The sequence below is a fragment of the Calypte anna genome, chromosome 1 (assembly GCF_003957555.1).
Source record: "Calypte anna isolate BGI_N300 chromosome 1, bCalAnn1_v1.p, whole genome shotgun sequence".
NCBI classification, from domain to species: Eukaryota; Metazoa; Chordata; class Aves; order Apodiformes; family Trochilidae; genus Calypte; species Calypte anna.
This window is the reverse complement of record NC_044244.1, coordinates 83,443,421-83,466,080: the sequence shown is the minus strand read 5'-3', so window position 1 is coordinate 83,466,080 and position 22,660 is coordinate 83,443,421. Positions and strand designations below refer to the sequence as shown.

Genomic DNA, 22,660 nt, shown 5'->3' with positions numbered 1-22,660 from the left:
ATATGTAGAAGGTGGTTTTGGCTTCTGAAACATTTTCAGAAATCTAGGTAAGTTTTTGCTTCAAGTTTTTGTTGGTGGGTTGGTTTTTTTCACCTCCATCACCCAAGTTGTAGGAAAACTTAAACATGAAGCTGAGACAGCCCAAGCTGAGGTGGCATTTCAGGTGTTTCACACAGAATGTATGTTTAACAAGATGCAGAAATGAAGCAGTGAGAAATGTTCTGCCTAACACAGATGCCTGTCCTGCATGAGAAGAGTCCCTCTAGAACACTGGGCAACTGAAGCAGGGATGCTTGCAGGCATGCTGACATTAATTTTTTGAAGTCTGCTTCTAATGTTATACAAGGATGTTTCTGTTTGACAAACACAGGACTAAGCTATTCAGGATCCAATTTTAACCTTCTATTTATGAAAGAAGAATAATTGTGATTTCCCTATTTTAGGAAGTCCAGTGATAAAACTACGATAAAGAAGGCGAAAGCTTTGAAAGCAAAAGCAGGTTGTGGGGTTGGTTTTTGGGGTGGGGTTTTTTTTGTGTGTGTGTGTTTTTTGTTTTGTTTTTTTGTTTTTTTTTTCCCAGTAATTGGAAAATAGCCATGGTCTAGTTGAAGAATAAACTAGCAGTCTCTCTACCAGTATAGAGGTAGTGTGTTGACTGGCAGGGGAATTGTCTTTGCATCTGAGCAGTGAGTTACACTGGACCAGAGCCTTTCTCATTACATTTACAGTGAGCAGCTGCCTGTGCTGTCCCCTAGCCTCTTGTCACAGGGACTCCAAAGCTGTCACTCTGCCAGTCACAGGTAACTCCAGGGAAGCTCCCTCCTGTACATACCACTTGCCCCTACAGCAGATTCCAGCCACAAGGCAATCTTAGGGAGATAGGGCAAGAACCACCACATCCTCTGCAGATGGTTGCTGCGTTATTGCCAGGAGATGGGATAGTGTGACTCTTGGAGGCAAGGCATGTCATACTGCAACAGGGGTTAACTAATTTATAACCCTTGCACTTCCAAACTACAGATGAATTAGATGTAAGTCAGGTGTTCAATGCAAACATACTGTGTAATACATATGTACAATTTATTTAAAATAACTTTTTAACATACATATAAAAATCCCTCACTATTTATACAGTCTAAGTTCTAGCAACATATACAAATACTGAGCAACTACCATACATGCTGAGGTAAGAACATACATTCTGGGAGAATACTCAAGCCAAGTAAGATTGAAATATATTTTATATCCATAAATCTTCACATGTAAGAGACCCATTAAATGTACCTCTGCTTGTATTGTGCACAGGAGAATGCTAATCTTTAGTGTGTCATGCAACTTACATTTGGGAATCAATGTTTAACAGGTTGTAGCATACATTTTAAACCCAACCATTACATATTCAAACTTATCTTCCTAGCCCTAGCAGATAACATGTTCAAAGTTGAAAGCAGGAAGCAAAGCTCAGGACCAGTTTATTTCAGAAAAGGATCTTAAAAAAATGACCCACTGCAGAGAAACTGTTTAATTCATAAACCATCTTAGCCTACAGTATATGCACAGTTCTACCATTGCTGGCCTACAGTAAAAATTAAATCTGAGTGTTAATTTTACTGACTTGAACCACTATTTATTTTTATGGTAGATTAATTTTTCTAACCTTGTACAGTTTGAGAATACAGAGGTTTCAGTATGTAACATCTTGGTACAGTAATGTCCTACCCCTTTCAAATAAGAGCATCCTACAAAATTTGAAAGTCATAGTTACTGCTGATGGGTAAGAACACATACTGGTTAAGCAAAACTACAAAGACTGTAGACCAGCTTTATCAAGCAAAAAAAGTTGCAATAACATAAAAAATACTATAGGCAGAAATTTCTTTTTCATGATTGGGTTTTTTTTATATACCACCCTTACATTCACATTTAGGCTTAGACACCCAAGAATTCTCAATAAATGAGAAGGAGCGACCAAAAATTGCAGAACTGGGCTTTAAGGTCACACAGAGCATGTAATAACTTATTTCAGATGTGAACCAGGTCACATGTAATTTTGGATTACAGAGTTTACATATAGTCCCTGTGCAAACAAATTTCCAAGTGGTAAGTTAGGATACTGTACTGGTATAAAGGCATGGGTAGCGACAGCTCTCTTGAACAGGATTTTAGTTTTGCTTTGGATGTTCATCTAGTTTAAGGACCCTGGACAATAAAGAAAGCTGATGTGAGTTGTATCACAGAAACAAACTGTCCATAAAACTGGGCTAATGTGTAGGTAGGGTTGTCACAAGTATAAATGAATTCAGCATCCTCCCAACAGTGCTGTTACAATAAAAATAAAGCTTCTTCATTGTGTTGGGTTTTTTTCCCCTACTAGTTAGGTTAAAAAACTGTGCTTCATTTCTAACAAGATTTTAAAAATGGCAATTACAATATCCAAATTATTTTAATTTCCTGATTACCAAGCTAAAACTACTCTACATTATCTCAAATAGATGACTGACCCCAACGTTTTCATAGTAGAGAACACTGGAACATTCAAAGGATACAAATTCCATTCAAGGCTTTCTGAAATGGATACTCTTTGGAACAGTACTTGTTCTCTTGCAAAAGTTTTGGAATCTTTTCTATTTCTAATAAGAACAATCATACGAATAGCCCTATGGCTAAAGTTCTTCAGTTGTGCTAAAAACGTACCACCTGTGCTAAATGCATGTATAACACAAACTGTGCACCATTAGAATATTTGTGTGCTTCCTTAAGCACTCACAAAATTATATACATATTTTTCTTTGTATATGCTCACATCTAAACACACCACAATAGATATTCTAGAGGGCAGAAAGGGCTCAGGACAGGGGGACAGGGAGAACCTTCCTGAATTCAGTCACCTCAAACACATGGATACTTCTTGCACAGTGACCATCAAGGAAGTCTGAATTCAAGGCAGACACTATTCAGGGTAGCCTTTACTTAGGGAAGGACATAAAAGCAGTTGACATGTAGTTTGCTTGTATGACAGTCTGTGCCTTCTGGATCCCAAGGAAGGAACAAGACTGGCTTAAGAAGATGAGGCAGAAAACATTATAGAAAAAGCACATTGTAGTTTTGGAAGGCTGACAAAAATGGCGTAAACCTTCTGAGGAACACACAGCTGATGATTCCTAATCCTGTGAACAAATACTGAAAAAATGTAATTTAGAGCCAACAACAGTTTTATGCCATAAAGTTAATGGGACTTTTGCTGTCAGTCCTTATAGTAGTTTTAAAAAGTCCAAAATTGTACAGGCATTTTATAGGGTAAAATGAATTTTAGAAGCCATAGTGCTTACATACAGATTTAGTCAAATTAGAAGCTTTGGAGTGCGTTTTTCCCCCTGCACAAATAGTACCATTAGCAAGAAATTTCTGTGGTTTTGTACTTTGTTTCTCCCAATTTATCGTTCACATGTATGAATTACTGAAGCTAATCTTGAAGAGTTCTTTAACATTTGACAGATAATTGCACAGTAGTAATAAAAAAGTCCATGATTTTTGCTGGAGACAAGCTGTAATTATATATAGAGCTTAAAGAAACCCAAATTACTGGCTTCCCAGGCCTCCAATACCACATCTTTTAGTTCAACATTGAATTATTTAAGACTAAAAATATCAAAACAATGCAGTTTAAAAAAAAATCAAGCCATCAATCACCTTATAGAACTGGCTTTTAAAAACAAGCCATTATTCTACCTTACTTGTGAGCTAACTTAGTTGTTCCTTACTCCCAGTGGCCACACTCTGTGGTACCTGGTACACCATTTCATCAGCAGCACCTGGCCCTGGTTGCCCCTTTGGTGTATCATACAGCGCCTGTGCTGATGAGGTGCTGTCTGTCCTAGATAAGAGTTTATTGTAAGTTCCCACCAGTGGTGGAGGTTGATTCCCTGCAGCTTTGAAGGTGGAAATGGAAGGAGCGCCAATAGGTGTGCTGGGATGGCTGGACATGTCCATGATGATTGGAGTTGCATATTCTGGTCCAGTTATAGGTAGTGGTTCAGCATAAGCGTGGTAAACTTCTTGTATGGGTGAATTGTAAGGGTCCAAATCAGCATAACTTGCTTCTTTTCCTTCCTCTGGTTTAAAGGTTGATCTCTGATGAAGTGTGCTGACAATTCCCCCTACCAGGGGTTGAGCATACTCTGTGTTGAAAGCCCCAGCAAAACAAAACACACTTAATGGAAATTCTTTTACAGTGGCCTCGCTTTAAATACAACCTGTCAATACCATCACAGAAATTATTTTCCTAGGAACCAGTTGTCTGTCTCCATCTGCCAGTGCCAATTGCTTTGGAAAAAAGTAATTTTCACCCAGTAGTTAAAGCCATTGCAATAGCCACAACACCCCAGTTTCTGAGATTTATACTCCTTCCTTTGTGAGCTGCAACTTCCCATGCTGTAAATCTGCCTTAAAACAAATTTTTTTAAATGTTACTCCCTGTGAAATTAGAACTAAATGAAATTATCTTGCCTGGCTTTGAATAAAGGTTTGGTCCTTCAGGTAAGGGATGTGTTCTCTGAGGCAGGAAGCCTGCACAGTCAGCTCATGTGTTTTAGTGCAACAGATAATACGGGTTACAAAGTTAAAGGTGAGAAACGTGGCTAGCTGGGTAAAAAGCAGCCAAAACAAGTGAAGTAATTCTGTATGCTGTGAAGCTGTAATTCCTAAACATCTGCATATTCCTGCCATTAGCATGTAAGGACAGTACCAATGGCACAGTCATCTTCCTTTAATGATTGGCTCACCAAGGAGAGGCACATGCTGTTCACAGAATGCTATAGGTTGGAACGGACCTTGAAAGATCACTGAGTCCAAGCCTCCTGCCAGAGCAGGACCACCTTGTGTAGGTCACACAGGAACACACCAGGTGGGTTTGGAATGTCTCCAGAGAAGGAGACTCCACAACTTCACTGGGTAGCCTGTGCCAGTGCTCTGTCACTTTCACAGTGACAAAGCTTCTCCTTATGTTCACATGGAACCTCCTGTGGTCCAGCTTGCACCCAGCTTACCCTTTGTCCACCGCTTGGTCACCACAGAGAAGAGCCTGGCTCTGTTCTCCTAACACTCTCCCCTTTACATATTTATAAGCATTAATGAGATCACTCCTCAGTCTCCTCAAAGCTACAGAGACCCAGCTTCCTCAGCCTTTCCTCATAAGGGAGATGTTCCACTCCCTTCATCATCTCTGTGGCTCAGTGCTGGACTCTTTCAGGGAGTTCCCTGTATTTGAACTGAGGGGCCCAGAACTGGACACAGTACTCCAGATGTGGACTCACCGGGGCAGAGTATATGGCAAGGAGAACCTCTCTCAACCTACTAGCTACCCCCCTTCTACTGCACCCCAGTATACCATTGGCCTTCCTGTCTCTAGTAACTGCTCCTTTTCTACATCGGGGGAATGATTTAATCTACAGTCAGTGTAGGGAACCAAGTGCTACATTTCAGATTTGTGCATGAAGATAATGAAGTGAAATTATTTCCAGGGCATGAAAGCATAACCAGAAAAATTCTTCAACCCTCTCACAGAGTTTAAGAACAAGTAAAGAAACTTCTGCTTTGGGCTGGGAGAGCTGCTGATCTTTATTGTAGGGCAGGAAGGAGAGGACCACCCTTAGCGCTCCACTGTCTGTGAGGATCAGATGAGTGTAGCAGGGCTGAAACTACAGTCTCTAAGTAAGGTTGTACTTAGGGTGGTTTAAACTGTCATAACCTGGTGTCACCCTGGCAGCCCCTGCCTACCTAGTTACTGGGTTCATTTGGTAAAGTGTCTCTCCACAGCACATCAAGTCAATTGTTAATTAACACATATTTTTATGATACTCTGACTTAAAAAGCCTCCACTTTAAGAAATGCTCTTAAAAAGCTATTAATTTCTCCTCTGTTCCCCAAAGCAAAAAAGAAAATAATTAAAGGTAGTCAATTCCTGACATTTTTTGGCATGTCATGTATGTATATATATATATAAAAAAATAACATGGCCCACAAAAACAGTAAAGTGTACCTGCAGACTCAGTTTGCAGCATTGTTGGAACTTCTCTTGGTCTCAGGTGACTAATTTCACTGCTGCTGTACCGTACGGGAGTTTCTTCGTGTTCTGCTGATTTGGTTGGGAGAAACTGCTTCATTCCTTTCCACCATCCTTCACATGGATTTTAAAAAGGAAACAAAAACAAAAACAAAAACACAGCACACCGAAGACTGCATATATCGTGTGTTTTAAGCTACTAAAAGATTTTTACACCACAGCTTCCATTTTGTATTAGCAGGTAAACAACTCAGTTATCAGTATTTGCATGACCCTCAGGTCACACAAGATACTCTTTTAACACCTTGTAGCAGACTGAAGACTGAGAGGTGACAACATTACTCTCACAATCAACTTGCCTGAACACTTGCAGACACCTACAGAACTGAGGCAGTCTCGTGTATCTATTTCTGAATGGCCATTAGCAGCAGTGCTGAAGCTCCCCACCATATTAATAAACTCGTAAGAGACAACACAGAAAATACTATCAAGTCAGCCATGATTCCAATTTCTAAATCAAGTATTTACATTATATTTTATGATTTAAGAGTACATTTAATTAACACGGTTTACAGCTGTTCACATCATGTTTCTAACACTGTTGAAGGCTGATCAGTGAATATGTGCAATAACCTGAACAAAGATTTTAATTTCAGTGGAAATGACTAAGGGTGACTGAGGTCATGAAGATTTTCTCGTAAGAAAGGAGTTAGAATTTTGGTTTTGTTAGGTTTCCCGGTCCATCCCTCTGACTCTCCCAGTAACCATTCTAGCTTTGCATTAGCATTAACATATTTCATTCCAGCTATGAGACCATCCTGTAGGTAAAGCCCAAGAAACAGGAAATTCAAAACCACAGAACACTGTTTAACAAAATCTGAGGTAGCCTCTGGGAAGGGACAGAGGTTCCACAGAGAAGTGTAGCAATACTATTTTGATATTTGTTTTACAAAATTTCCTTTTAAAACAGACCTGCATTCTGAACACTTAAATTTAAGCAGAAAAAAAAACTCCAAAACAACCTGGCATGTCCAACATGACATTTAGATACTAAATATTTTGAGTCTAATATTCTAAGACAACAATGCTCTAGCTTATTTGAAACAGACACATAATAAATAAAAATAAGGCCGTTAAGAGGTTTCTTGTTTAAAGAATTAGGCACACTTAAAACCTGCCAGTGAGTAAACACATAGATGTGGAAATTTTCAACATGAGGAGAGAGAAGTGAAGCACAGACAGCACAAACCCATCTGCTGCAGCAGCCCTTGATGCCACAGCACAGACATTTTCAGGACACTTGCCAAGTGCTGCTTGGTGGAATTGTCTGAGCTCAAGTTGGTGGGGAACAGGGCAGTGGCATGGAAAATATGCCTATAAGGGGCTGCAAACAATCAATCCCAAGTTCTTACCAGGGCAATGAAGAAAGACAAAATTTGTCATCAGACCTTACGAAATATTAAAGACTTTTTTCAGGACAAAATAGTACCAAATATACAATTATCAAATGTATAAAGACATTTCCTGAATTATTTTCTCTTTATGTTGTATAATTTGGAGGTTCTATACTTTTTTACCAAAAAAAAAAAAAAAAAAGAAGCTGTAAGATTAAACAAGAGACACAGCATTTTCTGAATGTTTCTGAATAAAACTTAGAGACTGAAGTTCTGAATTAAAGTCTGCCCGGGAAAAAAATCCAGTGTTTACTATGCCTACACCAGTTGGCATTAGAGAAGCTTCTGCTAGCAGAAATTGTCTGTATTACTACAACATGCATCAAACAAAAAATGCTAAGTAAGGGATTTCATAAAACCATTTTGTTACCTGCACGATCCCAGTAAGGCAGATCGTAAGTACCCTCAGATTTTTTCTTACTGTGAAAAGAAGAAAGGGAGGTATTTTAGCTAGTCTGCATATCAGAAGATGCATTCATTTAAGTTCAGCAGCTATCACCTTGGCTGTAACTGGTCTTCAAATTTAAAGTATAAGCACCAGTAACCTGGCTTGCCACCACCAGTCTGCTGCTACTGGAGAAACCAGTTTTCAATAAAAGTATTTCTAATGAAAATAGTTACAAAGCATTGTTTTCACTGCCCTAGCTATTCAAGTGAGCATTTTCTCACAGAAAATATGATTCTGAAAAAAAACAAACCAACCTTCCACAAGTGTGGACTATGTTGTTCCCACAGCAATACATGCAGCATTTCATTCCCACACACCAGGCTAACATTCATTTAAAACACATTCATTAATCTATTAATTTACCGGTTTCTCCAATGCCACGCACAAACTAAGATAAGAATCAGAGTAGTGAAGACCATCACCAGCACTGGAACCAGAACTGCTGCCAATGCCACATCTGAAAGCCATTAAATTAAGTGGTGTCAGACAGAAGAGCTTCTCATAATTCAGTTTTTAATTTGCAAATTACTTGTGTAAAGCACATAGGTTTTATGTATAGTGTCTATTACACCAGGTCCCCCAGTTATGGTACCCTGCTGAATGCTCCCACAGTATGAACTGAATGGCAATTAACATCTTGCTCTTCTACACGTATGCACAGCTGCTGTTTTTGCAAGGTTTGTCATCAAAATCAATAGATTTGTCTAACTACAAGCAAGATTTTTTACTGTTAGAACAAGTTATTTTATTACTAACATGGAAAATCAAAAGAGCCCAGGAATAATGATGCCTCCTCCCTGGAAGTGCTCAAGGCCAAGTTGGATGGGGCTTAGAGTAGAGCAGCTCAGTCTAGTAGGAGGTGACCCTGCTCATGGCAGGGTTGGAACTTGATGATCTTTAGGGTAAACCATTCTGTAATTCTATATTCAGCCACTTAAGTTTGAAGTAAATACTGCTTAACTGATGAACTGTTAACCATGATCAGCCTCTGCTGGGTCTGCCTGTGCCATGAGGCCATTCTGGCCCCTGGCATCCAAAGGACACTTCACCAGTGCCTGCATCTGCAGGGATCTTTGTCCCTTTTCTGACAATTTTCTTTGATAAACAAAATAATGATGCCAGATGATGATTTTCTAATTTCATGTTAAAATGACTGCTTCATAAAAGCAGCTAAATCTACAATGTTTTGTCTGAAGAAATTAATGAATTGAGTAACAAAGCAGTTGTATCTAATTCATTCTGAAGGGAATTCCAAGTTGCAACTTCTGATAAAGTTTTTTCAGTAATTAAAAGCTGAACTCAGTTTGAACAAGTTTTAAAAGACAGAACTTAATATACATATGACTTGGAAGATTGGTTTTGTTTCTGCATGCAGTATGCAACTGTTTATCACATGCATATTTAATAACTGGTAATATTAAAAAGACAACACTGACAATTTTTTGTATTAAGTGTTGAGAAAATTCAAATTCAATAAGCACACTTAAAGTATGCCAAAGTACTGTAAGGAGTTTCCAAACACTTCTACTGCTTAACTGTGAATACCTTTGGTTACACTTGGAGTCATTGTGGTGTTTTTTATTTCAGGTGTGAAAGTTGTTTTATCTGTCTGCAACGATGTCTTCACTGAATGAACGAAGTCATCATTCTTGTTGTCATTCTTGTTCTGAGGAGGGGGTGGTGGCATGGTGATTTTAGGAGCACGGCCTTTAAGAGAAAATTTTTAAGAAAAAGTTTTTTTAAGTGCTAGTTTCTACGTTTCCTTTTCAAGAGAAGACAGCTGGAAGACTTTGCTCTAAAGCTTTTGTTCATCTTACATAGTGAGGAAAAAAACCCATGAACCAGTAAAATGGAAAGCAAGTGACTGGTCTCTTTTGAACCATGTATTTTTGTAAATTACCTTGTTTATGCCTAAACTAGATATTTTCCAGGTTAAGCGTTATAACTCTGGAAGACATTCAGAAGTATCAGCACATCAGTATTGTGCTGCTAAGAAGTACTTTTTTTTTGCACTGAAAATAAACCCACAAATCATCTCACTGATTTTCTTGCAGTTGAAAGGTTTTCCAGTTGCCTTACCTATACTGAACTGACATCCTAGCAATTCTACTTTCATTGCAATTTTCTGGTGCCATTTTAAGGGATTAATTCTAAAAAAACGTGCAATAATAGGTGGAATGAAATTATTGCGAACTTCCTGATACAATTCAGTGTTCCCTTGAAATACCTAGAAAAGAAAACAGAAGAGACAAACATTGTTATGCAAATATGGTAGCAACTAAGTAACTACAATCGATTTTGATGTTTCATTCTGGAAAATTAAGCCCTGCAGAATCCTGAGAATTCACTCCAGAACAGTGCTGGTGCATCCACATCTCCCCTCACTCTGCCCTATTAAATGTATCATAAAATAATGGTAGGTATGTGTGTACACGTATGCACATAACTATGCACTTGAGAACAGTGGTAGAGTGTGATATTCTACTGATGCTCCCCAGGCAGTACCTGCAGTTCAAAACATCTCACCTGCTTATGGCAATGAGTAATTCTTGGTGCTCAAAAATTACTTGGTACTTTTTGGTATTTTGCACCTACTCTTCAAGTCTATGCATCAGCAAGTTGTGCCGGTGTGAAAACAGCAACAAAGTGATGCCTTCATACAGCCTAATAGTTTAAGCATAGTCTCTCCTGTGAATGGTTTGGCATTTACTAGAAAGTATTAAAGAGACACAGTAAAGGGTGCAGTGACACTGTCCTCAAGTGGCTCCTGCCTGTACGGGCTGAACCACTGGGAAAATTAAAAGACCTGAGTTCAGAATGTGAAGTTCTCTCTTCAGAGTCTCACATGGAGCCACGGGGTTCTGAAAGAGAAGGGCACAGACTTTGCATGAAGTATGATCTAAAGCTGGTCCTTCATTGCTGGTCCTCACACACAAAGAACTTGTCAACATTGACAACACAGAACAGGGCTGCCTGGCTGAAATTTAAAACCTGTAAGCAGATAGTCACTGTATGATGCAGTGTAAGCACACTGACAGACTTCAAGCCAACCACACATTTTGCACTAAGCAGCTTAAAACAATATAGAAACCAGGCCCAGTATTGCAGCCCAGCAAGCCCTCAGGCCATCTTCTTTGGGGAGTCTGGTTTGGTATCATGCCTTTGGGTAGGAAGTGAATGCTCTCCATGTTAGTGCACAGCAGCTGGGCTTTGCAGACTTGGTGCTACTTGGGTGCTTGGGTGCTACTGCAGCTCGTGTCACTGTAGAAGGGACAGTAAATTAATAATGTTTGTCTTTAAAGCCTTGATACAGATATTGCAACTCATGTTGGACATTATTCAGAACAGTTATGGCACATGCCTGAAAAATTATTATCGTGAGTTTTCTGCTCACCCACACCACTTGGTAAACAGTAAAGCACCTTGGCCCTTTAAAGGACAAGCACTGTATTGTGTAATAGCTGATGCGTGCACATAAAATGAAGCAGCCATGAGGTCTTAGCACACTTTTAATCCATGCAGGTCACCTGTGTGATACACAAGTGTACCTTGATACACAAGATAGATATTTTTGTATTGCACTCCTGTGTTTAAGTTTTTGTATCTAAGTATCTAGAATAACCCCACCAGTTTGAAAGAAAACAATTATTTCAGGAAAGTAACCATTCAAAAGCCCCCAGAATGTCCAGACAACCCCAGGGACCTTTAAGGGACTCACATCTGTGCCCCTTGACCTACACAACATGTCTCCACTAACAGAAAACACAAAAGTTCCATTACTATTACTTGCATAAAATAATTTTTATTTGTCCTTATAGAGGCATTAATTGTCTTTACGTTTGATAGTACTGGCTGATCAAACAGACATGAGTTGATTTAGTTAGGCATGGAGAAATGAATCACTTGGTAATCTAAATGCAATACTTCATGTTTAAGTGTATTGGTTTTTATTACTTCATAAATGAATAACTATCACTTTCATTTTTATGTATCCAAATAACACTATCAAACTAACTGCTAATCCATTCATGATACTAAAAATCCGGGCAGGCAACACAAGGTCTTTGCCTTGTCTGTGAATAGTCTCTTTTCCTCCCCAATTCCTGCAGTGCAGATTTAGATGCACATGTGTCTTGGTGATACTTGTCCGGCTCTGAATTTAAGCATATTGCTCTTAAATATACTTACTAGAAATGAATGAAGAGAGATTAAATGTGGAAGCAAGTCTATGGTGTTATTTTGGAAATAAATTAATAAAACAAAGCACAGGTTGTGTGTTCCAGTATTCACAATCTAATGAGACATGGCAAGAACACAGAAAACCAAGTTCCAATTTACAGCCAATTTTTCTGTAATCTAAAGCAATTTTTAATTTTTTTTTTCTTCAGATCACAGGCTTGAGCTACAGATCTCACCAGAGAATTATTTGCTTCGATAAAGATAAAAATGAGAAGCAACATACAGAGGTGACCCTCTGAGGGTATGCACCCAGTCCAAACTCCTTGTTTGTGCTGGGCCATGCCAATGCCCAAAGTACTAAAAACAAAACAAAACAAAAAACAAAACAAAACAAAACGCAAGCCGCATCATGAATTTGCAAGAAAAACAATACGCTCAAACTGAAAAGCAAAAGCTGCAAAGGTTATCTAACAAAATAATCAAACTAAACAGGAAGCCTGAATCTAGGCTGCTGGCGGATACTGTATTTTATGACCAGAAGAGGGCACTCAAGAACCAGAAAGAGATGCAGGATTTGAATCCTTCACACCAAGTCTGTTAGTTCACATGCAGGTTCAAGGAGATGGACAAAACCCGACAGCAAAGTCTACTCCTTCTTTCAGCAAAGTTTCCTACTGTGATTATGATCAGCTTTCAGAAACCTCTTGATTTAACAATATGTCTCAACCATCAACAGGTTGCTATAGCCTACCTTAAAACATTCTTAACCTATAGTAAACAGAAGAAAAACAAATGCAGCTAGAGTTACCATTCTGAAGACCTTCTGCATAGTTACTGAGTTGCTTATTCCTATTACATGTATGTCATATCACCTGCCTAAGGAAGCAAGCTAAATTACACTCAAAAATTTAAAGACAAAGAAGGTGTTCTAGTGCCAGTCAAGATACTGAGAATCCACTCATTTGTTTAAGAAAATCCAATCTGAAACACTGGGACATTAACCTTCTCATTTTTACTGCCTATTAAATACTGCAAAACTTTAAACATCAGAAAAATACAATTATTTTGCCATTAACATTAGGTAAATTTCCTGTGTGGCAAAGCATTTGCAATCTGAACATCCCATAGCATTTTTTTAAAGAAAACTCCTCTCTGTGAGGGTTGTTCTATTATGCAAGAAACTTATCGGTATTTTGTGAAAAAGATTGACAGAAACATCATATAAGATGGAAAATTACACAACCCCTAACATTTATTCTGTAGCCACAAGAGGATAAGAAAGTAAACCATAATTTTGAAGCATGCATCCTACCTATTCCAAAAGAAATCTGATTATTCTTAAGGGGATGTAGTACCAGACAGCCTACCCCTGGCAAAAGAAATTGCTTGTATAGAATACTCCCATCCCCAAATGGTAATGAAAATAATCTTTGAATTTCAGAACTGTTCAAATCTGTATATATTTGCATATTTTCTTCTGCATAGGTGCTGTTTTCAGTGTAATAAAAAGCTATTGTTTCTTCACTGTACCAAGCTCAGTTGTATTTACAATTGCAAAATCTCCATAGAACATACCTAGAAAGCATGTGGTATTTTTACCTTATCTTTATCCATGCCAGGTTCTCTGTATACTGTCCATTTCTGTGCATCATCACTATATAAAATTCTGTAGGCTGAGACATAATAGTAGTACTCTGCTAAGGTTGATCCAGTTGTTATAATACCTGTGGAAATGAAAGGCAGTTAGACTGGTGCTTGTCTGGAAAAATTACTGGATGAGCCTCTGAATCCAGTTACATCACTGGAATTTCCACTGGTCTAGTTATAGTTCAAAATGTTAATCCAAGGTGCCAGAGTCTGAAACCTCTACAGTGACTGAAATGTAACTAGTTCCCAGAATTTAACCTTGCTAAGCACTTTTCCCCCATTTCTTGATAGGAACAACCTGTTCATTTGACCATGGGCCTCTCTTGTCTCCAGCTGCCAAGACAGCACCGCTCTTCCAGGCTTTTGTACCTAAAAGTACCATTGACAGAAATGTAGCTTCCTAGCACGCCTCACTAAGGAAGCTGTTTTGTAAAAGCTGATTAGCACAGGAATTAGAGGAGTAATGTAAATCTGAATCGTCTCCAGGGAGGTAATAAAAAGGCTGCTGGGAAACCTGAATTGCTCAATGACAGGAAGCCACACTGCTGATAGTAGGGCATGCAGCTTAGCTCTCAGAAACTGACTATTTCAGAAAGAGAAAAACCCAAACTGATCAAAGGAGGATGGTTCACAATAGGCTCGAAGCCCAGGATTCTGTGAGGCACTCTGCCTTTATTTTTTTATTTCAGTCAGATTGCAAACATGCCCATTAAGAGCAGCAAATCATCTCTTAACAATTAAATCAAAACAAAAACCAGTGATGTCAACACATAAGTTACAAAAGCTGCACTTCAATTACCTAAGGCTACCTCTGAGCTTAACCCCCAAACACAAACGCCTCAGGGTTTCACAAGTCAGCATGGGCCTCATCACAATCAACAGAACAGGTAATCATAAGCTCACTTGGCTCCCAAAATATGAAGCAAAGCATCCAGAGGGGACTGGGAAGCAGCACCTCTAGCTGTTTCTCTAAATAAACAGAGCTACTAAAAATCATGAGGGACGCTCCATCACCATCTCTGCAAAGGAGCACAGCCTAAACCAGACACCGGCTGCATCAGTCTGCACCAGGTGCTGCAGGAAGTGCACCAGACTGCTGAGGGAGCCACCACACCCAACTCTCAGCCCAAGTTCCACTTCAGACAAGGAGGTGAAGGGGTTTACTTTGCCAGGGGTTTACTTGATCTGCTGCTTCTCTCACACTGCACTGCAACTGTTCCTGTCTGTTGGATTCACAGCAGGAAAACCTAGAAAGATGAGTCAGCACACCTGCATGGGGTACCAGTGGACTGAGCTGACTGGATATGGATTGGCACCTCAGCAGGATAAGGGAAGCATCAGGGATCCAATAAAGCACAGGTGACATTTGAATAAAACCTGATGGAAGATGTGTTTGCCACCACAAAACTCCAATTCTAACTCCAGGCTCCTCAGTATATCATCTAGCACCTGGAACCAAATTTGCTGTACTGTTATTTAAATGTCACCTGGACTTTATCTAAGACCAAGCACTGGAAAAAAGGTTATCAGTAACCAAACTTTTTGAATGCTTCTTAAAAGCCACATCAGACTCACTTACCTGTTATTCTCTTTTCTTTATTCAAGTCAATCTGCAACCACTGATGTTCATCACTGATAAAAGCAGCCCATGGGGGACCAACCCTTTTTAGCCTGGCATTTTCTGGTTTCCAAATGTTCACCTGTTCTGTTTGGTCAGACCATTCAAGAATAGATGATGCTGTGATGTGGGAATCAGGGATTACCCCAGATTCCATCCCCAGTGTCCCATAGCAACCTGAGCAACAGAAAAGGGGAGGATCCAAAATGAAAATTAAAGTTCCACAATTATTTTTCCTGCTAGGAGTCTAGGACTTTACATGCAAATATGAAACTGCCACCTAGATTTATTCTATAGCAACACTACCAACAATACACAGTCTTTTGCTTTCTAGAAGTCGTGCTGGAATAAAATCTGTAGTTTTGAGTATTAGACGATTTATGCCCGCTCAAGAGTAATGTGGGTATTATCTGCATCACCACCCACACAGGGCACTAGAAGAGAAGCTTTGGGGCAGCTGTCATTGTTTAATAGTATGTACAGTTGATGCAGGAATGGGAAAGAGACTACTTAATCACCCCCTATTTGTGTCTATATTACTTCTTTTTTTTTAAAGACATCTCATTATCACAATCCAAAAATACACCAAAGAATGTAGGAAGCCATGGCAATCTTGGCCTCGAGTTAAAACACATTCTTGAAATTAGTTATGTTTTTTGCTACTATTCTCACTAAAAGTTTCTTTCCATGTCACATTCTGCTGATAGCTAAAACACATCTCCTAAATTCCTGGATAAATTTCCTAGTGGCTAGTTGGTATCCATTTGCTAAAATCTTGTTCTGTAGTGCCAACAGCATTCCCCTCTCACAGGTGTATTCCCCAGGAATATCAGTCACAATCTCTGCTGTCAGTCAGCCAGCCTAAACAACCCACCCAGGTTTTCCCTTTCTTGTGAGCTCCCTTTCTCCCTGCAGCAAGGTCGGGTGCTCATCCCTCAAGGGAGGCACAGATGGCAGAGCCCATGCATGATCCTATCCCAGAAAAGGCTTTGCCAGTGTCCAGTGCAATTACATCAATAGTTCATTCTCTCTACTGGGCCTACCTGCTACAGAACAGAATTACATCAGCACTTCACTAACCAATCCTTTCCCCTGTCTGTCATTTCCATCTCACACACTGCCAGTCTGAAGTACCTTACACTTTTTGCTCTTTGATACTTCAGTTAATTTGTATTAAGTCTCAAAGTCAGCCAGGTCTTCCTGTACAAATAGTTTTATCACCATCTGTAGTGACCATACCTCTAGCATTAATAGCACACTCCTCTATTGGTTTCATGACTTTAAGTCAACAATTACAGAAGATCCACACTAGTTACTTCACTACAGTCAGATAAGCCTCATTTAAACAGACTACAGAGTCTTCTTTTTCCTTCATCTAACTTCTAGGCAACCCAACTCCGTACATTTTAATCAAGACCTTCATTTGGTCTATAGCTTTTTCAACAGTTTCTCACATCTGTCACTGAAATCTAGCTAGTCTACATCAGCATTTTGCCCTATCTCTTTATATTTCCAAGCCGTTTAATTACTTTTAAATACACTATCAGATCACCTTTTGAAAGACCAAAAACCACTACAAGCCCTGCCTCAATCACTGTGTTTAATGGTCTCCATGCATAAAGTCACTAGCATACAATTCCTTCTCCCAGCTTTTGCTGGGAGATAATTTTCTTTTAAAATTGGCTGATAAATTATTTGAATACAATGGACCATATTTTCTGATTTTTGCTTGTTTGTATACATTTTCATCTCAAAACACTCCTGCCCATCAGATTCCTGCCTCTATATTCCCATTCCATATTACTTTTACTTATATATTAGAAAAAGTATTTTTTTACTTTTGAAGAGTATGTGTTTGAGTTCCCCTTTTTTTCTGTTTTTAACATTATCCTTAGGGAAAACAGATATAATGTTTTTGTTAGGTTACTCATATTGTTACTAAGTTAAATGGACTAAGGAAAGGCATCTGTCTCCACAACAGTTCAAAATTCCATTCAAAGATGGCATTTAAAGCTAAGCAAGCAAAGCTAGCTTCCATTTAGAAAACTATAGTTAATTCATTTGAAAAATTAGTAACTTCTAGAAAGTAAAAGCATGCAAAGCAGTAAAGATTTTTAGAGAGGGAAGACTTGTTCTGCCAGTCAGCAGCTTGGTACACATTCATGAAATGAAACACAGCAGCCAAGAAGGAACACAATTTACACACAGAGCAAGGTCAAAGATATTAATTTCCAGAGCAAGAGAGACAAGTAATTTAATCACAAGAATACAGTAGCAAGAAATGGGAGGGAAAAAAAAGGAAAAGTGGAGAAAGTTAAGGAATGATTTGGGGATTTCTGCTAGCTTTCTTAAAGGCCAAAATGGAAAGTTTAAGGAGTAAACCTGGAAAAAAAATCTAGAATACACATTTGGTATAAATAAAGAGCAATTCTGAAGTGCCTAACTGGGCTTTAGCAGTGCATCTAAAGTATAGGAGTCAAGTAACCAAGCTGTAACAGATGAACATTAGCTGAAAGAATCTCCTTCTGCAGATAAGCAAGGCTTACTTTATACATCAAATAAATATTGTCATGATTAATTCTTAAAATCAGCTAATAAAACTATTCAAAATATGTATTACTGTGAAATGCAGAAAAAAATGTCTCACTAGTTAGAACAAAAATTAAGAAATAAAATATCTGCAACACTTTATTTTATTCACAAAATTGGTATGAAAGTGTCAGCACGTAATACATGTGATAATAATGCTTACCACTTGTCTTGAAAGTGAAGAGACTTGTAGATAATGGTCCCCTGCAGAGAACAAAAGATGGTTTTTGTGGTACTCAGTGAGGAAAATTGAAACAAACTGTCTTCAGTTTATTTTTCTTGTCTAACTGCTTGCCACTGAAACCTATGCACATATGCCTGAGCAAGCTCTTCATGATTAAAGTATTATTCCCTGTCATCCAGTTGCAGTGCTTTCATTACAAACACTTTTGCAGCTGAAATCCAGTCCAGAGATACTATCTAATTTCAAGGCTTTCAAACAGCTGCCCAGCATAACACAGACTTCATTAAAAGGCTTCCCATTTAAATTCAGCTAATCATAATTACAAGACACAATCTCATAATTACAAGACACAATCTGTTCTGATTGCTTTGATACCTGGGACTTCTGAGATAAAATAACAAGTCACACTCTTTTCTCTGCAACTAAAAAGTTGCCATTAAATTATTCTTTTACCACAGCCCATTAGGGATTTACGGTCACACCAAAGATTCTGGAAGATAAAACATCACTGCAGAATTTGGGAAAGTAATCTTTATGATCTAGAGGTTAAAAATAAAAAATATCTGGTAGAACCATCACACTGCAAGAACCTTACAGAAGAGAATTTGTCCATGGAGCACACAGCTCCACTAGCTGAAATTAATCCCATGGTAAGACACAACCAAGAACTAAGGTGCTAAAGGTAAGGGGAACATCAAAAGTACACTTACACTTTTGAGGTGACATTGTTAGCCAGGGATCCTTCATAGTATGGAATGCCCTTGCTGATTACAACATTAATTTGGCCACCAAGAGTATTGGACACAACACCTGCATGAACACCAGCCATACAAAGCGATGATGACTTGAAGAGAGGGGGGAAAAGAAAAAATTAATACTACATTGTAAATACATTAAATACAACACTATATATTGTAAATGCTACATTGTCCACTTATAGTCCTTGTTATTATCACACTAAGAAACTGTTCTTATATTACTGTTCTTTTGTTTTAGAAACTTTTCGGTTTTGGTTTATTATGTAATTTATAAAAACACAAAAAGAAGCTCCTACATTTCACTGCATCTTTGCCCAGATGTACTTGGAATGTAACTCTTGTAATCAAGAACCTGAAACAGCAAGGTAAATCTGACTGAAAAAGTCAGACAGCCAGACTTTCAACCTACAATCAATCTTATGTTAGACAACAGAACTTGGATACATAAACACATAGAAAACCTTTTAATAGAAAGCACACTGAAAGCACTGCTTAATCCTTTTCTCACAATTAAAGAGTGATACACTGCAGACTGTAACTTTAGCCGATGAATTATATTTTTTATTTTAACTTAGAGTCAAACATGGCTTTACCATCCTGCAATCTGATCCAGATAAACCCAGAGAAGCACTGGAATACAATTTATTTTAAGGAACCCTGTTACCTAGGTTGTACAGGTCAATGGAGATCAGTTTTTGCAGGACATCCTGTTCTTTCCCTCTCTCCCTGGATACCTGTCAGCCCAGATATAATCACAGATTCCACAGTGATATTCCCATTCCCTGACTTGCAGCCTAGCTCTGCCATAGGCCTTGCTCACTACACAAAGTCCTTCAGGCACAGCATGGAGTGAGCAGAGCAAGATGCTGCTGTCTTGTGGACCCAAGCCTGCCCAGGAGGTCTTCTCCAGCTGGAAAGTAAACCCTTCCAGCCCAGAGGGGTTTGACAAAGAAACAGCCTAGCAAACAGAACAGCAAAACCACACAGTTCAAAAAAAAGCCTTAGCACCAGTGGCTTTAGACCCTTCTACGGTGTACACCAAGGTTCCTGGAAGGCTAATGGCTACGTGCAGTGCAACAGGCATGTACGGAGTTATGCACAGGTGTTCTGCAATGTGCAGCACTGGGGTATGCACAGACACTGCAATTCTGCAGCCCCGTGCTCACATCCAGTGAGACTGGGGTCAACCTGAATTAGAGAAGATCAAGTGAGTCTCAAGTTGTCTGTGAAAGACCACTTGAGTCCCTCCCTACTTTAGGTTTTTATGAGTGCAGAATCCCAGTGTGGACTTGCCCAAGTTGATAAGCAACAGATTTGTATTTACTGTTAACAGTTGTTCTCCTAAATGAAATCCCCTGCTAGCTGATGCTACTAAACACATTTGCTGCACTGCTCTGCCAGCCAGTCCACTGGGTGCTATAGAGCCTCACCACAATTAGGAAGGAATCAGCAGGTTCCTTCCAGAGAAGGAAGGCTTAATGGATTATTTTCTTTCTCACAGTACCTAAAAAACAAAGCAACTTCCTTCATTGTTCCTTCTTCTGGAATAACTGCATGGTGCAGCAGGCCAGGATGAGCCTACAGCTCAAGCTCACTGGCGAAACCCCTGCTCACCCAAACTTTTCTAAACATAACTCTCCTCAGTATATTCACACATGAAATCTCTAAGCCTATTCCCCACCCTCAAATATCCCAACAGCTTTCTAAAGAAATGGAATTATGTCTCACATGCACAAAGCTCCTCTTTCCTTTCCTACTTTTCTCTTGGAAGTAAGAGATGGGGTTTCGCAATAGATGTCCTGCTCACCAGAAGATGTCAGCAATGAGCCCTCTAAGTTCTCAAGGACTGTGGACACTACAGCTACACAAAAAGAATCAAAATGTAGGGCATTTTCTAAGGCAGCAGATGATAATTTGAAAGAGATGCATGAGAACTCACTACCTGAAGCTCTGTCTCAACTGCTGGACGATTTGATTTCTTCCCACACCACCTGACTTCTGGGAAATTCTCTGCCTTTTTATTCAGAGCAAGAAAGTATATAAAAAACAAAGTCACAGGGCATTTATTTTCCTTAGTTTCATTTTTTCTTGATAGAAAATAGATTTTCCAGATTTTTGGGAGAAAAAAAACCAACAAGCAGAACTACAAATGCTGTAAATGCACTAGGCAGAGAATCAACTTGATCTTGCTACAAGCTACAAAAATTACCTCACAGTTGTTGAGTTATTCACTGAGGACTCACTGTGGACCAGAACATACAATGAATACAGTTATGCTGTGGTGACATCTGTACATATAGGCAACTACTTAAGCAGGTAGCCAAGGATTTATACATATTTGAGTAACACAAGTCAGAGAGGCTCACGTCAGGTTCATATTGAGTATTAAAATCTTTGCTTACTTAAATGTTTTAAAACTGTCTTTTCTCTGTGCTGGAAGTAATTAAAAAGTGTATTTTAAGACAAAGAGACTTAATGTAATTTCTATTAGATTGCTAGCAAAATTATAATCAATAAGAATAAACAAAGTTGACACCCTCCAGTCTTGTGGCAGGTGTGCTAATTAAGTTACAGAAGTTCATATCAGAAAACCAGTGTACACGTTTTTGTAGTGTTCAGTGTGAACAGTACATTATTAAATAATTTCCAATTAATAGACCTTTTAATTCTGTAGTATCAACACTGTCTTGCACTTTTACAGCTGCTGAACATAAACAGTATTTAATCTCTCATGCTGTAATAAAAAAAATTAAGATAACCACTGAGACGCTTTTTAAAGATGTACTGCAGTGTCAAAAAGAAGTGGACACCATTAAAAGAACTGGTTCTCACTTTATAAAGCTGAATTTCCCAACCTGAAAAAGCCAATAAAAACAAAACAGGAAGTATGAACCAGTATTTTTTTTTAATCACCCTTTTCAGCAGGCCTTACTAAAATGTCTGAGTCTCTACTATGCTAGATCATTTCTTGCAGATGGCAACATTTGAGGCATCATCCATTTGGTAGCTGTGCAAAATAATAAGTGTGCTGGTCTTCACTTTAGGAGGCATTCCAGAATCCAAGTAGCAGAACTAACGTGTACAACTATAATTGGACATTTAACTATACAGAGTGTGTTTTACCAAAATTCATGTGAACCCACGGTATTTTTACTTACATCTCTGTATCCATGGGGAATAGTGCCTGAAATATCAGCAAAAGGAATCACACATCCAGCTGGACAATACTTACTGGAAGAGAACAAAGTATCAAGTCAAAATACCTGTGCATCTACCACTCTTAAAATGCTATAAAATAGGCATGCTATGGTTTTGATTTACAGTACAATGTTATCATTCATATATCACTACAAGAGGATATATCCTAATTGAAGGCATAACAAATCAGATAGAAAAAAAAATACTCAGGGAGAGAAATACTCAACAAGAGAACAGACATTTGAAAAAGTTTAAGGAAATTCTCAGCTGAAACTACAGTTCCAGGTCTCCTAATAAATTACTAAAGCCAGCATTTTATAATATAAATACTTCATGGATCCTGTAAACTTTAAGTCGTATCAATACCAGTATAAAAGAATTACATTTTATAAACTACACCTGCATATCTATTATTTAATGCTGATTAAATAATATATCTATAAAGCACTGTTATTTTATAATAGCTCCTGGCAATGTTCTCATCATAAAAAAACTCAACAATTTCAGTTAATACCACAAGCTCA

General features: G+C 38.6%; 1 protein-coding gene across 1 annotated transcript in view; it reads right to left on the bottom strand.

Annotated features, from left to right (window-relative positions):
- Positions 1 to 1,062: 1,062 nt before the first annotated feature.
- DCBLD2 (discoidin, CUB and LCCL domain containing 2) overlaps positions 1,063 to 22,660 on the bottom strand; it is a 44,117-nt gene continuing 22,519 nt past the window's right edge. Inside the window, exons 5-15 of the mRNA XM_030465907.1 lie at positions 22,097 to 22,169; positions 18,891 to 19,024; positions 18,160 to 18,200; positions 15,369 to 15,584; positions 13,742 to 13,866; positions 10,043 to 10,190; positions 9,509 to 9,670; positions 8,327 to 8,420; positions 7,886 to 7,935; positions 6,038 to 6,175; positions 1,063 to 4,178 (exon numbers count right to left, since the gene is read on the bottom strand). Coding sequence (XP_030321767.1) covers positions 3,742 to 4,178; positions 6,038 to 6,175; positions 7,886 to 7,935; positions 8,327 to 8,420; positions 9,509 to 9,670; positions 10,043 to 10,190; positions 13,742 to 13,866; positions 15,369 to 15,584; positions 18,160 to 18,200; positions 18,891 to 19,024; positions 22,097 to 22,169 — 1,618 coding nt within the window. The 3' untranslated portion in view covers positions 1,063 to 3,741. The remainder of the gene's footprint in view (positions 4,179 to 6,037; positions 6,176 to 7,885; positions 7,936 to 8,326; positions 8,421 to 9,508; positions 9,671 to 10,042; positions 10,191 to 13,741; positions 13,867 to 15,368; positions 15,585 to 18,159; positions 18,201 to 18,890; positions 19,025 to 22,096; positions 22,170 to 22,660) is intronic.